This window comes from Melozone crissalis, unplaced genomic scaffold (assembly GCF_028551555.1).
Source record: "Melozone crissalis strain CALT ecotype California unplaced genomic scaffold, PUWL_Pcris_2 ptg000013l_1, whole genome shotgun sequence".
Taxonomy (NCBI): domain Eukaryota; kingdom Metazoa; phylum Chordata; class Aves; order Passeriformes; family Passerellidae; genus Melozone; species Melozone crissalis.
This window is the reverse complement of record NW_026535791.1, coordinates 15,283,461-15,301,101: the sequence shown is the minus strand read 5'-3', so window position 1 is coordinate 15,301,101 and position 17,641 is coordinate 15,283,461. Positions and strand designations below refer to the sequence as shown.

The 17,641-nt window shown below is 40.8% G+C and overlaps 1 protein-coding gene across 8 annotated transcripts in view; it reads right to left on the bottom strand.

Moving 5' to 3' along the window:
• The window catches only part of ENOX1 (ecto-NOX disulfide-thiol exchanger 1), a 356,774-nt gene that overhangs the window by 10,347 nt on the left and 328,786 nt on the right, over nt 1-17,641 (bottom strand). For all 8 annotated transcript variants that reach the window (XM_054271527.1, XM_054271533.1, XM_054271532.1 and 5 more), the window contains one exon: nt 13,015-13,071. In XM_054271527.1, coding sequence (XP_054127502.1) covers nt 13,015-13,071 — 57 coding nt within the window. The remainder of the gene's footprint in view (nt 1-13,014; nt 13,072-17,641) is intronic.

Here is a 17,641-nt window from a genome sequence, read left to right as displayed (position 1 = left end):
ATCTGTCAGTTACGGCATTAAAGGACAAGAACACAGCTGAGCATGTGCAAACTGGTACTTATTAGAAATGAAATGACCTTGCAAGAACTAAACACTGTGTGTGAAAAGCTTAATCCAGGTTAAATCACACCTGGAGATCATTAGGGACCTGGTCCTATTTATTATTCACAAATTGTGTCAGGCATTGGAAAACAAAGGGGACCAATTTGATGACGACAGCTCCAGAGCTGCTCAGTATGAATGCAACCACTCTGTGTGATGTCCTCACCATTGCCAGCTTGGAGCTTTTTCTTGCAAATGACACTTTAATCCATCAGCAGATGATGAAAAGACATGAATTTGCCTCATGGGATTGAAATCCCTATGGTTCTGTAGAATATCTCTTGGGACCAACATTTTAATTCAGGGCTCCCTGCATTTGAACCAGGGAGGGAGAAACAGACATCAAGTCTTTCTGGAAAACCTTCAGGAGAACTTGCTGGATGAAATGACAATTTTATCCCATGGACTATTAATTTCCACAAGCAGATCTCTGACACCACCACTGACACAGAGCTGATAGTTATGGAGAGTCATACATGGCAATTTTGCACTGCCTAGCTGTAAGGTGGGAGAGAAGCCAAGATACTGTTCATCATTCACTCAAGTATCTTGGCTTCTTTTGGAAGAGGCACGGGTAAATATATTGCTCCAAAAGTTGCTTGGTCTCACTGTCCAGAGAGAAGCTGTGTCTAACACTGGACACACAGCAAATGAGAGAGTGACTCTTAAGAGAAGTGCACTTGCCAGTGAAAGACACAGAGCTTCTGAAGAGTAGAAGAGAGGTGGTAAAATTCCACACAAGATAGTCAGAGATCCTATAAGAAAAAAAGGCTAGCTCTGCACTCCAGGGCTCTAGCAGATCAGAAAACTCCAGATATTTAGGCTGGATGACTTGGGTCTTTCTCTCCTTTATTGGTGTCTTTTTTCCCCTACGGAAAAGTAAGATATTAAATAAAAAGTTCTCAATCTAGATAGCATTAATCCTCTTCAGGTCAGTCTTAAACTAGTGCAAAAAAGGCAGACAATATAAAATATTTGTTCTTGCCTGAAAATACATTCTATCCAGCCTCCCTAAAAATGGGGGGACTGAAGAATTGATATTCTCCATAACCACTGAGCAAGAGTTGAGCAGGGCTTGCACAGTAGCTGCCCCACCTGGAAACCCCTCTGGCCAGAGTGCAGTTCTATACCATCTGTTGTCCAGCACTCTGCTTTGAAAGGCAGAGTATAGGATTTAATGAACGTGACACTGAAGATACCTGACATGTGCCCAGGATGCAAAGACATTCAAAGAGATGAAATATTCCCTCCACTCTCTGGGTAATCCAAGTATTTGATAATTATCTTTGAATCTAGGGGGAATGATGACTGCTTGCATACTGTGTTCAAAGACCTCATTTTCTTTGTTGTAGTTTATAGAATTCTGAAGAATTGTGTGGTAAGGGATTAAAAATAATATTGTGTCTTCTGAAAGGCCCAGTAAAAATCCCATAAACCTACCAGCCTCTGGAAAGGTTTGTATTATTATTATACGTACAAAGCCAATTGTCTGTGGCATTAAAACAGTGGCAGAAAAAGGAAAGACTCGATATTTGTCACAGCAGGCAAAATAGAGCAACTGCTGAATGTTGTTAGATGTAAGGGATACACAACACTTTCTCATCAGCCAGGGGACTTATGAGAGAAAATGAGTAGGAGGGGAAAAAAACTATATATCTGAAACATAAGCAAAAATCTTGCAGGCTATTAACAGCAGGCCAGAGTGATGCTGTAAGCTTGGAAATAAAAGGTAATTTTAAAATCCTGGCAGAAGAAAGAGCCACACACACAAGATACCAAAGCCACAGCCTATAGGATATTGAAAGGCATATATATGTGTGCCTGCTCTGAGCACACAGAACTGGGCTGGGACTTCAGGTGAGTTTGCCCAAACTACTTATTGAGGACCAGTCAGGTTTGACTGCAAACTTGGGTAAAAACTGGTCTGCAGCATGAAGAATTGTATTTTTTTAATTTATTTGCATTTATCTGTGAACCTCCTGTAGTCTGGTATAGATGGGTTTGCTTTGCTAGTCTTTCTTTAAATGTACTTCAGAACTACATCTGAAAATTTAATCTTGCAGTTTTAACCTGAGTGGAGCATAATTCAATAACCAATCAAGTGAATGGAAGCCTTGCAATACTTTCAATGCACATCAAGTCAGGCATCTTAAATTTATGGGGACATGCAAGGTTGAGGTACAGGACAACTCCTGACAGCTTAGCATGGTTGTCAGTTGAGAATGGGCTACTGTCCTTGTCTATGTTCTTATCCATGGTGAATTCAAAATTATTCAATCCAAGTTGAACTAAGCTACAGTGAAAGAGCTTATTTAAATTTAACTTAAATTTCCTTGCAAATGTGGCAACATATGAGTGCACTCACAGGCAGTGATTGTGGCTCAGATGATCACAGCATCACAAAATCAGGGAGATGACCTTGGGAGATCTCTAGTCCAGCCTTCTGCTCCGAGCAGGATCAGCTGCAGTGGCAGGGCACATGGATGTGCAACAGAAAGGCAGCAATCCAATGGCTCAGCAGTTTCTCTGCAGCATCCCAGTCCAGCACCCTTATCAACAGAGGGTGCCTCTGTCCCCTGCAGAAGGGATTTTCCAACCACAATCACTTGCTCCATCCTTGTGATACTTGTGATTCAAGTCTAGTGTTTCCACAAGCACAAAGGAGTATAGAAGCACCATTACAGATGGGGAAAATGTGATAACCTAATCAGAAAAAGCAGAGTCTCCTGACCCAGCTCCTCCCAGGGCTGTCACAGGAAAGTATCAGCCCCAAGGGCCAAAGATGGCATCAGTCCACCTCTCTGAAACATCCTACAGACTGAGGGAGCATGGCCTGCAGGAATTTGGGACTTGTTATGGGATGTAGGAGCAGAGGATTATGGGGTTGTACAAAATCTAGCTGAGGTCCTCAGCAGGGGAAGAAGTAGCAGGAAAAGAAGGGATCATGGCAGTTTGGGAAGGGATAAAAGGGAGTGGTTGCATGTAACCAGGTTGCTGGTCAGTACACTTGTCTGGCCATGTCAGGCCCTGATCAGTGTATAAAACCACCAAAATAATGTCTCTTTTCCTGGGTGAGGGACTCTGTTATGTGTGCATGGGGGCCCATGAGGGCATCTGAGCAGAGCAGCTGGAGTGGGATCAGCAATCAGAGAGCCGCTGCAGCCTGGAGTGCTGCAGTTAGAGAGACCTGGCTGTCCAAGCCACCAATTGGGGACACCATGGAGTCTGGGGAATGGCTAAACAACTACTGTGTGTGTGTGTGTGTGTGTGTGTGTGTGTGTATGTGTGTGTGTGTGTGTGTGTGTATGGAGCAGCCAGTTATGGGACAGCCTGGGAGTCAAAGTCCAGTTTCTGGAGGGATTCACATTGTGTATATATGTAAGCCTGCAGATGTATTTCCCACTAATGGACCTTAACCTGTTTGTGTACCTCAGTGCTGTTCACGTTTATGATGCTGAGTTTGTGCTGATCTGTGGGGCTGGCCACGTGTATATAGATGGACCCATGTGGTGCATGTGTTGTAGATGTGTGTTCTTCCACATGCCTGTGAGGAATGTGTGCTCTGTGTAGCTGCAGGCTCATTCCATGGAGCTATGACCACCTTGCCTCTGTCAGGCTGCAAGGATTCAGCATCTCCCAAAACCAGTAATGCTTGGTTTAGGCCAGATGTCTTTAATTCTTTCTTTAATGGAACTTTTTCCCCTTCATCAGCTGCACAGTGTTGTGTGATGTGATGTGTGACAATTTGGTGAGTGTCTGAACTTTGAAAGTAACTTAAAACTGTCCTAACTTTAAAAAATATCGTGTGTTTTACATAGCTCTTCTCTCAGTCTGTCCTCTTCAGTGACTGTTTCTGACTCTCTGATGACTATTCCTCTAAAAATACTCTGACTAGAAAATTGCTTGCAATCTTGATTAATATCATTCTTTTGTTGCTTCAAATGAATTATCTTGTGCTGGTGAATTAACTACTTCCTAGAAAGCTCATATTTTACATGGTCCTGGCTCCTCACAGCCTAAGAATTGGTTTTAGAAAAGTGCCTAGCACTAAGTTAAATGGCCTTGTGACACACTCTCTATATGCAGAGAGGTTTCTTGGCCTTTTCTATTTGTACTGGGATAACTCAGTTTAAAAAAACTCAGTAAAACTTTGCAGTGGTGCATCACATATGAAAAGAATGAGGCAAGGAATGAGGCACCCAACCATCTGCCCAAAACCAGAGCTCTCACAAGTACCTAGTGCCACTGTTAGAGTTAGCACCAGGGCAAAAATTCATAAAAAAACCCTTTGCTTTTCAGTTTTTTTTTCCAGGGTCTTACAAGATCCTTTTCCTTCTACTACCTACCAAGTGATGCAGAAGGACACACGTGCCATATGCTGCACTGCTGGTGAATATGACTGGTCTATCATTAGAAATTATAGACACCAGGTTTCATCATTGCATTCAAATCAAGCCTGAACTTGGTAACTTATTTTGTTCTATGCAAGAAGCCAGCGTTGGTTTTGTCAGAAACATCACATTGCAATTACTTTTAAAGGACACTCATATAGAAATTTACTTTTCAAATACGCTAATATATTTACTGTTAATGTAAATTTAAGAGTGCACTGGTATTAAAAAATAAACAGTTGAAAACTTGAAAAGTTATCTGGCATTAAAATTATAGGAATGGCAATGTAGACAAATTAGACCTGTGAATGTAAGACCTTGTGAATGAAAAACTTCAAATGGATGGATCTAAGGTTTGTTTATCTGATTTATCCCACACAATAGAAGCATTTTCAAGAGTGAAGATTAATTGTATTATGGTGCTCTTGGCATCCTATTTTTCTGATCCATTTGCCAGAGAGATGCTTTCAGGTTTTTCATTATAAAGCTTTTACTATTGTAACTTTCACCTGCTGAGTTTTAGGCAACTAGCAATAATCTGAAAATGCTTTTCTCATTGAAATTATCTCTTTATATTCTTTCATTGTATTTGAGCCCATTTATTTTACGGGAATGTACATATGCAAAATATGGATGACTAATAGGAAAGTTACTTCACGCTCATTTTCAAAAGTATGATCAGTTTGCTTCATTTTCTAAAGCTGGATTTATGTGTAGGTTCCTGATGACTTAACACAGATGTTTTATGTGATGTGAAGGTGGTTGTTTTGCAAGATAAAAGGTAATTGTCATTTTGCACACTTTGTTTTAGGGAATTGCAGCAAACCAATGGCTGGCTGAATGAAAGCATCACTTGCCCACCCGCTCTGCTGAAGTCAGCGAGGAGGAGGTACTTCATGTTTACTTGAGATTGAGAATTTGTGAAAAACTTTTGAAATGGTCTTTAGCACAAATATCACTCTTGCAATATCCTCTAGAATTATGCAATTTCAAAGGAAAAGTTAAAAAGAGAGAGAGAGAGAAAAAAAAAAGGCAGTTTGTTTCCTTTTGAGACTTGTAGAAGTTTTGAAAATTACTTTGTTGAAATAAAAACAGGGAAAATCAACCTTAAATGTCTTACGAGAGTGAATGATTTTCTTAATGGTTTTGTATTTGAAAGATATTAACTTTAGGAATCTCCACATGTGAAAATGGAAAAAGTACCTAAGCACTTTGGAGTTCTTATTCCTTTGGAGTGGATCTTCATCAGGATGACAAACTCTTTCTGAGGTTCCTTAGAGTGACTTGGGAATATTGTTTGATGAGAAGATAATACACGACCCAGCAATGTGAGCCTGCAGCCCAGAAAACCAATTGTATCCTGGGCTGCATCAAAAGAAGGGTGAGGGAGGGGATTCTGCCCCTCTGCTCTGCTCTGGTGAGACCCCACCTGCAGTGCTGCATCAGCTCTGGGGCTCCTAATGTAGGAAGGACAGGGACCTGCTGGAGCAATGTCAGAGGGTCATGAAGATGATAAAAGGGCTGGAGCAACTCTCCTGTGAGGACAGGACAGTTGGGGTTGTTCAGCCTGGAGAGGAGAAGGTTCTAAGGAGAGACCTTAGAGTATCTTCAGAGAGATCTTAGAGTATCTTCACACACCTAAAGGGGGCTGCAAGGGAGCTGGAGAGGGACTTTTTACAAGGCCATGTTGGAACAGGATGAGTAGAAACGGCTTCACGCTGACAGGGCAGGTTTAGATCAGATTCAAGGAAGAAATTCTTTACTGTGAGGGTGGGGAGACACTGGCATAGGTTGCCCAGAGAAGTTGTGGATGCCCCATTAGTGGAAGTGTTTCAGGCCAGGCTGGATGGGGCTCTGAGCAATCTAGTCTAGTGAAAGCTGTCTCAGCCCATGGCAGGGGATTGGGACTAGATGATCCTTAAAGCCCTTTCAAAACCATTCAATGAAGAGTGGCTCTTGGAAATACTGAAGTTTCTTTCTCACTTCTGTCCCTTTTTTCCCTGTCTATTCCTTGAAAGCTGGTTGGAAGGCGTGTGAGTGTGGTGCACAACCCCCAGGACTGCAGTAGCAGGTTTGTGGCTGCAGCAGAGGTGGCCCATCATCCTTCAGGTGGTTATGGGGGAGGCTGAGTGCTCTGACAAGCCAATCTCCTTGCACACTGTGTGGGCTAAGCCCACAGCTGCATATGTATAAGGCTGAATGTTATTCCTCACTAGAAATGACAGGATGACTCCTGTATACGTGTGCAGTATAAATACTTGGGGAAAATGCTTTGGGATGAAAGGCTCCATATAATGATCAGATATTATTAAAATGTCAGGTAGCTCTGGGCACTGAAGATCTGTCTCCCTGTGGAGCTCATATGAAATTTAAAGTAAAAAAAAACTTTTGTGATTTGCTGAGTGGGTGGCTGAATGGGTTTTATCATTGTGTCTCAGAGTTCTCTTTCTCCTCCCTCAGATGATCAGAATTCACTGCAATCAAAAGCCAAGTCACTCTGACACTCTTAATTAGGGACAAGAAAGTGGTGTGATTTCTTGCTGCACATTATCAAAGGAGTCATTGCTAGACCCCAGATCCACTTCAGGCAGCACATTCTGTGTCAGCATATACCTTGGTCTGCTCCCTGTTTGCTCCCTGTAGGGTTCAATCATGGCTGGAATCTCAGAGACTCTGATTTAGCCAGCACAGACATCTGTACCATGCTAATGAAACTCTCGCTGTCTTCTGAAATGGCAGACCAGGGCTGGGGTGGCAAAGGGGGGAACTTGGGGAGATTTGATCTACCAGTGTAGAAGAACTTCTGAAGGTTGAGTGGGCTCTTTGATAACATCCTAAACAGGCTGTTAAACTCCTGCTACTTTTCAGGCCTCGTGGTATTGAATTCAGGAGGTGGTCATTCCTCATGCCTGTCGCAGTAAGTAGGAAAGCTGCTGAGCTGTGAACGGTCAGAGCTGCTTGAATCTATCATGCTCCATGTGCCTTAAATTGAAGGAAATGAGAAGAAATGAGTGATGGAAGGGCTACAAATAAATATCTGGAATGGAAAAGGTGGGGAGTAGAAAGAGGCAGAGCCACTCCTCACCCCCTGGTACTGCCCCACCAGGAGAGAAGAACCTGAATACAGACAGTAAATGTGTCCCTCTAAAGCCCCTCTGACAGCTCCAATCCAATCAGGGTAAGGCTCCTTGCACCTTCTCCTAATGACACAGCCCACCCATGATGAGAAACCAAACCCCACTCCTCTCTTCTCAAGGAGCTGTCCTCATCCCTGCACTCTCCATTATTCCTGCCTGCTCTCTTTACACACTTGCCGGAGGGAGAAGTTACAACAAAAGGGGCTGGAGGGTGTCCATAGCTTGTGCTCTTTTCTTCTGAGGTGTGACAGAGAGACAAACCCCAACTTCTGGCATTCTCTGCAGGGAATGTCAGCCTTGAGCTCATGGGTATGGAGAGGCCACCAGGACCCTTTATCCTCTAAAGCACCCAGGTGCCATCACCTCATTTTCTGCCCAGTCACATCCATGTGCTCTAGAAATGCCTGCTGCAAGGCCAGAGGACCTCATTGTGGGGAGCCCAAGGAAGGTACTCAGTGACTAACATCAGTTTGCTGAGGCAAAGGTTCACAGCTTACAAACCTGGGAAGCTCAGACAGGAGAGAAACAGACAATTCCTGACATATGCAAGGCCTGCACTGGGGTTTTCTGGCCTGTAACTTGACTCAAATTGCTCTTATGTAAGTCATATTGAGCACATTTTTTATTGCAAGCCTGTGCTGTTCTGGGAAGATCAAGCCTTTTGAAGAGTGGGATAACCAGGAAATGACTGTAGCACGCACAAGGAAGTGAAGCAGAAGAATCAACAATCACTTGGGATCTTCATCACTAAAGATGACCAACTTCTGTCCCACACTCCCAAACTACTGGGATGATTTTGCACTCTTCTAGCTCCTACTCCTCTCCCTGTGTTCAAGGTCCTTTCCATCTCACCTGGCTCAATTTGATGCTGCCACACTAAGTGGAGATGCCACACAAATGGCATGTGTGTACTAACACAAACACTTATATAAAACATTCACAGCAGGCACCTTTGGATGCCTAAATTAAAGCTCTGCACAGGGAAGTACAGGAAGTTAACTCTGATGAGTTTGATGGAATGACACACTTTTCCAAAAGTTGAACAGGGTTAGCTTTTTAAATCTTTGCATGACTTGTGGCAAAAGTAAGCCTCACTTAAGAACCATCTTTTCTTTGATGAAGATCATCAGTGATTAACCTACTCTATGAAAAGAGAAATCTAGGGCGTACTTAGGAATATGATCACTGTCAGTGTAGCATACAGTGAGCAATGCAGTGATATATCCCTCCTCCTCAGAGTCAGGGATCATCTGGAAACTGCTTCAAAAGCAAATACAAAAGACAAAAATTAAAGGAAGAATCAACATTAAATGTAAGATGCTTGGTTCAACTCAAGAAATGCTCTGACAACAGCTTCAAGCATTCAAATGGAAAAATGCATCCCTACTTAATATTATTGATTTTGTGTCGGAGAAAAACCCACAGAACATTGTGTCCAAGCTGTGGGAGACGCTAACTGAAGGCAGACAGGTGAATGCGGTCAAAGTCGGTATTTTGTTCAAACAACAAAACTCAAAAATAACAAAAAGCTGGTCAAAAAAACCCTTGTGGTGAAGTCAGTTTCACTCTTTGAAATTTATTACATCTTGGTGATAATGAGGTAACCCTTTAAAGTCTTTTGGCAAATTTCTGATTTTTTAACCTCACGGGAATTTCTTTAGTCACTTCAACAATGTCAGGACTTTGCCATGAAATTGCAATCAGAATTAAAAATGCTTCTGTGACAATTAACCATGTCTTGCTTTGGTCTGAATATGGCAAACTGATAATCTTGATTACAATTTTACAGCACTTTTACAAAGGGTAGGAGTTATTCACAGCTGCCATCTAAGGAAGGCAGACAGCTGACAAAGGAACGCAACAAACTCCTGAAGATCACCGAGTAACTCTAAAATGAGACTTGTATAAAAAAAAAAAATCTTCCTTTCTCCATTTACAGTAGAAGGATACCATGGATGTTAACCTTCTGACCTCCAAACCAGGGATGTATTCACTGTATTTGCATGCAGTGCCATATCTTTACTGAATTCAGCAACGAGCAAGAGGAGATCTTTGATCAAAACACAAATTTAATTTATTACTAGGGGCTTCACAGAAAACCACTGAACTTATGGGAAGAGTAGGAGAATAAATTGTCTTTGTAGAGTTAGTCACAAAACATGTGATTAGCATTTTCATTTTGCAAAATAATCTCTACTCAAGCACAGCTCCCAAGCAAGATTATTTTTTTCATGTTAGGAATACTCAGGTCCCAAGAGTCTGGGAACATCCTTGAAGAGGATTATATCTGAAATTATGATTGTCCATTGGTCATTATTTTCACTTTGGTTAAGACAGAGATGTGAATGAAATACCATTATACGCAGCAATGAAGAGGAAATGAAAACGGGGTCAGATTAGAAGCAAGGACTGATCTCTTCCAAAGCACAGGACTGATGCAAGTGAGCACTCAGTGACAGCACCTCTGGCTATGCTGGCTGTTGAAGTCTCTGGTAACACCCAACCAGAATCCTGGGCTTTGTGTACTGCCTAAGCCCGACATTTGGCCTTTCCTGACACAGAGCATAGCTGGGAAATGTCAACAGCCACAACAAATATTACTGCATGTACCTGGCAAATCACTCATGAAACACCCTTATGACTCTGTAGAGAACCTTGTAAGATGGTTTTGCTTTCTGGAAATAACAGATGTACTGGCAATACACTAAAATTTTGGTCTACCCTACCCCCGCAGACTTTGTGTGAACTGACATGCAAGGGAATGTGACATTGCAATTGCTCCAGCCCCTTAGTCAACTTAGTTAATTTTCTTGTGAAAACAAGAGGAAAAAAAATGAAGGTTAGTTTGTAGGTTGGGCACCTACAAATTACTTCAGGAGGGAAGTTTTTTCTTTTTCCAAAGGTGTCCAGTGCCTTGTCTCACTTTCAGGATGGTCTCATATTATAAGTATGTAGAAGACCAGGATAGGTCTAACTATATATATTTTCATCTGTATCTGATTTTGTTAAAAAAGATATTTCCACATTTTATTTTAAATAACATAATTTTCTAATGTAAAAGATGATGCAGACTAGTGGAATCAGGAGAAATCCTGAGTGAAGAAAGTAATCTTTAAGGTTACAGCATGGGCTTTCTTGATGTGTGTACACTGTGCTTAAAGTTTCTTCTGTCCTTTCTAGGAGCCTGAGTTTCTGCAAAGTAATCTAAATATGCCACAGTGTGAAGATAAGATTGTGTGTTCAGTGTACAGGCATACGTTGCCATTTTTCCTTACCAACACCTCCCACTATTACTCGGCATGTAGAGGTATTTAATTTGCTGAATTCAACCTGTCATCTGTAACAAATATGTCCTAATCCAATTATATGCATCACAGTTCACTAAGAACCACGTAGGAGCCACCAAGCCTCCTTCTCTTTGATCATCCCTGATTTGCACAGTGGCCAGGGGCAAAACCCATGGAGTCTGATGAGAATATATATGGAGACAGCCTGCAAGGCACAGCTACATATTTGATATGAATGACAGTTTTTTAAAAGGCACTTCAACTTCCATTTTACAAAGTTCATTATTGTAGCAAATGTTTTAACATCAGTTCTTTCCCTCTATTTCTCTATTTTCATTTACACTGCTGTGCTTTTTCTGATTCCATGGTGGTATTATTGTTGAATACATGGCTGCAACTGTGACTCAATAATTGTAACTATCTGGTTTCCCTCTTTGCCATTAATCTAGGTATTGACTTCTTTTCTTAAGAGTCATATATTGCTATGAGATCAGCAGGGGAAAGGCTCATGGAAAAGAGGGGCATAAAATACAGTTTCTATCCTATGGAAAATTCAGGCATTTGAGAGCTTGTACAATTACAAACTGGATCAAAATATTACATTTTGAAAAATTTACTATTGGCCAAAGGTTCTGAAATATTTTGTTTTAGATATCTGGGCATTGTGGACCAAAATGCTCTCTTTACACAATTGAAATGTTTCCTTTTAATGCTGTTTAAACCTCTATATTATATAAATATAAAATTTTCAAGCACATCTGTTTATGCAGTTACATATGAGCCAGAATGGTACAGCTTGAAACTTTCACGTAATTTCCCTTTAAAACATTTCAATACCACAAAACATTGTTACATCTACATTTTTGGTGAGGAAGAAAGTTCTTTTAGAGAGTTTATAAGACTTAAATGTGGCTATTTCTTTAGGATTTCCTTTGGGAAACCTGCAATCAGCTGTTTATTGTACAACAACCATTTTTTAGCTAGCATATGTGAGTATTTCAAGATCATCATTGGATTAATGTATTTTTGGTTTGCAAACAGAATCTTTCAAAGGGGCAATGGGATGCTGTGCAGACAGACTGCAGCTGCAGATTTGTTGGAGCTATCAGACAATATTGAATGTCTCCTGTCCAAATGCTGAGAGCTACGAGGCTCTATCGACTTCACTGCGGAAACGAATCACAATGAATGAGATTTAGGAAAGGATTAAAAAAAGAGGACAACATTTCCTTATCAAAAAAGCAGTTCACAAAACTTGAGCCTTCCATTCAGGTTTAAAATAAAACTGTTTTCCTGACTGAGCAATTACACAACACATGGACTAAAGTAGATGTTAAAATATATTAGTGTTTAAATTGTTGCTAGTTCACTTGGCCAGGAGGAAGCTATCATATATAATTGGTTTTAATATTCATATGTTTATGACAAAGACTCATGGTTTGAATGATAAATATAGCAGGAAACTTTCCCTTTTTTTTTCTCTTCCCCCTTATGGAAATTGCTGTTTTGATGGCAATCATTAAGGAAATAATAGAAGCAATTTTTAATTTTTTTTGGCAGCAGGTTTTTAAAACACACGACTTTAAGAGTCCTTTAATGTTCTTGGACTAAATAATGATTCAGTGAATTAATTTAGTCCTCTTGTGAAAATTAACTGCTTCAAAATTATAGACATATACAAACCACCTCACTCACAACTGAAATACAGCCAGGCTTGCCCAGCTGCAAGGTGGCAGCCACAGAGACAAATGGTGTAACTTTGTAGCTTGACTAATCCTGAACAGGACACTAAGGAAAAACATTTCTTTTGCAGTCGTTTCCATGGTATCTTTAACACCCACATTCAGCAAGTAGGACACTGGTTGTTAAAGTCTCATCCAAATAAATCCTACGAAGTAAATTGCATGGAACCCAATTTATCTACCTTGAATGAAGTTTGCTGGGATTAGAACCTGTGGCTTCAAGAAAAAAAAAAACAGACACTTCAAACTTGATGTGCAAATCATTCAGCCATTCTATCAGCTTTAAGACATACACAGTAAATTTGAGACCATACACATACATGTACCAAATCTACACAGAGACAGATGTACCTACATTTGCTTGAGATTCATCATGCCCATTGATTTCTGCTAATTCCTTGGCGCTTTTTAACTGCAAAGAGTGAAAAAAACCAAAACAGAACAAAACAAGCATATTACTTCAGTATTTCACACAGTTATCTTTGATTTATTTGAAGGAGTGTTTTATAAAGCTTCCAATGAGAAAAACAGATGGAGCATATAATTCTAATGAGTTTTTGCTCAAACCATTTTGAAACCAACATACTTAAGGCTTGATAGGTTGGCAAAAAAAGAAAAATAATAGGACTGGGTCATTATTTTTTAAATAATAAGATTAGAAAGTAGTTTCAAGGCATAAAAGGTACACAGATTTCTCTCTCAAGAATAATAAACAATTTAATTTCCCACTGTTGTTGCTATTAATTTAAACTTTACAATATCTGCAAGTTGCCACTAGCTAAATAGTGTTTTGCCAATGATTACTTTTGCATGATATATTTTGAGGAAAGATGCCGAAGTGCTACTATACATTGTCTTCCTGACAACGTACCTAAGTAACTGACATGGCTCCTGGGCATGATGGAAAAGGAGGGGAAGGGAAGAACAGCTCTTTTATTTAACCAGTGGCAGGAAGAACCGAGGGGACACGGCAAATATATGACCTGAACAAAAACTTTTTTTTCCCCTCCTGAATTAGCTTTTAGGGGAAAATCCAGGATTACATTGGGAATTGTAAAGATCACTCTCAGGAGATTTAAGGAAAGTCCTAGCTCATATCTTGAGCCACTGTGAAATATGCTGTCGTTCATCCTGTGATTGAGCAAACAGAGCAAAGAGGAGACACTGCAGCTCTCCTGAGCCTATAAGCCATGGAGGTTTGTACTCTTAAATGAAACTCATAGAATCATTTGCTCTTTAGGTTAAGCTCTGAAAAGACATGCTTTTATTGTAATTTAATTCACAATAGATATCCTGTGGAGGAGGGGGATGGAAGGAGAGGAGAGGGATGGGGAACAATAAACACAACTTTCCTGTGAATTCTTTCTTTTTTGCTGAAGAAACTGGGTTTGACATAACTGTTGATTCTAAAGCTCTGGCTCTGATTGGCAACATTCTAAAATCCTGGTAAAACGGAACACTAATATGTATTGATTAGTGTCTGACTCAGAAGTGTTGGTGGACTACAATCCTAGGGGTTTGGTTACCTCCATCGTATTTTTGCTACGTGGCAAAAACAGCTGAACTGAGTGTGATTCAACTCCCAGCTGTTCAGTTTCCAATCTGACACTTAGGGTAAGCAGGCCATGGCCTGTTTGTACCTTATTATGCAGGGCTGTGAACTGCACCAATTCAGGAGCTGCAGCTCAAGGCCCTAAACCAGTCCTCATGGAGAGGGAAGAGGGCAACACTTCCTGATAAAGTAGTACAAAGGATATCTGGGGACTGCAAAATCATCAGGTCTCCTGGTTCAATTCACTGAAGCTCATCTTTCAAAAGCCTCAAGAAGTCTACAACTTATACTGACAGCAGGGTGGTGCATTTCCAATGAATGCTACATCTTTTCCCTACTCTGAAAAAATAACCATCCTGTGAAATCACTCCACTGTGAGGATAGCTGGTAGGAATGAGCTTAGAGGGCTGCTTCCAGACAGGCACAAGAATTAAGAATTTATGGATCACGGTGTGACCGGAAGAGCTGTTTCCTGACTCTGCCAATTTTTCATTATAGAAATTCACACATTATAAGCAGTCCTATTTGGTTCAGCCGAGTTACTCATCTGAATATGAGGTCAGGAGAGCATGCTCAGTTTTGTAAAGCTGTTCTGCATGCTGCTGAGAGTGTCCTGAGTGCTCAAGGAATGCAGCTCAGTCCTTACGCTTTGCCTCTCCCTGTCTAGGCTTATGAATTGCCATCACCCCTTGGTGACTGTGGCTCCCTGGCAAAGTGCTCTTCTGGTGACATGCCACATGCCCATCAGCCACATGTGGGTTTGATGGGAGACTGGGCTCAGCCTGCTGCCCACTTTGCTCATGCAGGCTTTTGCCCTGCCAAGGTTTCCCTCCATTATCACCCTGGCACTACTTCATCAGTTGATATAATGCAGAGAGGATGCCTGAGCCTCTCCATCTCTTTTATTGCACACTTTTATATGCTCTGAAAAGGATGCCAGAGCTTAGGCAAGAAGGTGCTTGCATCCCTGCCAAGACTAGAACGTCTGCAGTGGAGATAATGGTGGAAAACTTAAGGGTAGAAAGTGTGCAGCTGCACTCCCATCGGTTAAAGGGGGTGAAATCCCTTTTTGTACAATATATTTTTTTCTAAATTATTATTTAAATTATATTCTTCTCTCACATGTTAAATAGAGAAATGCTGGAATAGGAAGCTTAGAAAAATGTACAATATTGGAAAAACAGGACTTGCCTTGCCCCCTACACTGACTCCAGGGCAAATCAGGGGCAAATGTGATGTTAGCAGTGGATGGTGTGCTGAGGCAACACACAGAGCTAGTGCCAGCAACAACCAGGAGCCTGCCTGGAAGGAAAAGGGATGAGGAATCAGAAGTATCTGATAAATCTAATGCTGTGGTGAGGTAGACCTTACTCAAACCAGTGGGCGTGAATCCCTCAGACAACCAGAGCTGAAGGGCACGTGCCAAATGTGATTCAGAAGCCTTCTGACTACAGCAATGCAATATGGTGCACCAGCAAGTGGGACTTCTCCCAGCAGGACATCCCAGCCTGGATGTGGCTGGGACCATGGAGCAGCAATGCTTGGATGGAGCTGCACCCCCCATGTACACATGCCCTGAGTGAGGCAGGGCAGGATCCCTGTGCCAACTTGGGATGAAAAGGCAATTTTTAGCAAACTTACACAAAGCCAAGCCATAAAATCAAGGCAAGAGTCCTATGCTATTTATTTTTGAAAGAAATGCTCTATTTACTTGGCTTGGCTGCATGATTTTCAATACCCATTGTGGATAAAACACACAGATAAGCTTGGTGCTTGTAAAGGAAAGCTGTGAGCCTTGGCAAGTGGAGGTCATTACTGCAAAGGCTTCTGCTGTTCTGGAAACTTTTGGAACTAGTTCAGGGTTCTTGGAGGAGCACACTGGCTGCCTAGCACTCTTCAGGAATTCCGGCTACTTACAGTCTTGGCCTCAGGCGCGTTTCAGAGCTAATTCTCAAGAGAAATGCAGATCTAGCCTGCCTCTCTTCCAGCTACTGTTTCGCCTGTCTGCCTAGCATGAGTGCACATTTGATTCGCAATTAGCAGCAGTCTGCAGAGACTCAGCAGTCTGCCCTGGTGGTCCCTACTGGGCCTCACATTGCAAGATCTTCCTATATGTTTTTGCAGCATATAATTACTACAAAGATATAAAATAACTTAGTGCAATCTTTGTTTTTCTTTCTTTTTTTTTTTTTTTTAAAGCACTTAATAGTGCTATACCTTGAAAGTCACGTGAAAATGGAAATGAGTCGAATTAACTCAAGAGACCTGGTGGAATCTGTGATTATAAAGATTCTGTCATTACCAAATCCATTCTTCCTCATGGCATTTTCTGTATTACAGTCTTGCCTCAGCTTCCATTTAGGTTATCTCTGTGACCATAACTATAAAGAACATAAAAGCTTCCAGAATCTAAATTATTAGTTTGTAGAATATATTTGTCATCAGATATGTTCAAAAATAAATGTTAAATGTGGAACAACGTCCTAGCTTTCATAATGAACATAAAAAAACCAGAAATAAACATAATTTACTTTTCCTAATGTGTACATCAAATGTCTACATCCGTCTGCAGACATATTCAGACATACATGAAAAATCTTGAACATTAGAATTGTCAGCATTTTGAATCTCTGCCACTTAAGCAATTCAGATTCCCCAGACCTTAACCTGCAAATATTTATCCAAGCCATCGAATATTTTAGCTGAAAGTTTATCTAGAAAGGGTTAAAATAAGGTCTGAAAGCAGAGACTGTGCCTCTGTAACACAGGTGGGGATTTTCAATTTCAGTGTGTCCAAGCCACATGTTTTCTACAGAAAACACATAATTGTGCACACTGTGCTTGCGCACAAAGCACTGTTTCTTCTCTAGATTTACAGGTTTAGGGCCAGACTTGCTTTTTGCTGTGTAGCTATCCATCTTACCATCCTTATAAAACAATACTGTCAAATACTTCTCTGTGTCATAGTACACCTTAGTATAAAAGAAAGTGGGATAATCAGATTTACCAAGATTCGATTCTCACTGGTTAAATAAGTGCATTGATAACTACTCTTTTAATGCCATTATGATAATGCCACTGTAAGTTTTTTATGTACTCATACTTGCGTGAATTACACAGGAGATGCCAAAATGTTTTTTTCAATACTATTCTTGAAAGGAAGAGCTGTTTTGGCTCAGCTATATTTAACTCCCCCAACATTTTTTTAAATTCAGAGCAAAACCACTTATCACTGGTATCCATGTAGAATACATAAGAGGAAGTACTACTCAAGACATGAAATCCAATACTGGATAGTATAAAGTAAGGGTTCATTTTCACTCTATTATCTGAAACTCTGTTAGCCTAATCAGAGCAGGCAGACAGAACACTTAAGGTTAGGTCTTGCTCACAACATATTCTGTGGTCAGACTCCTACAGGTTTTGGAGG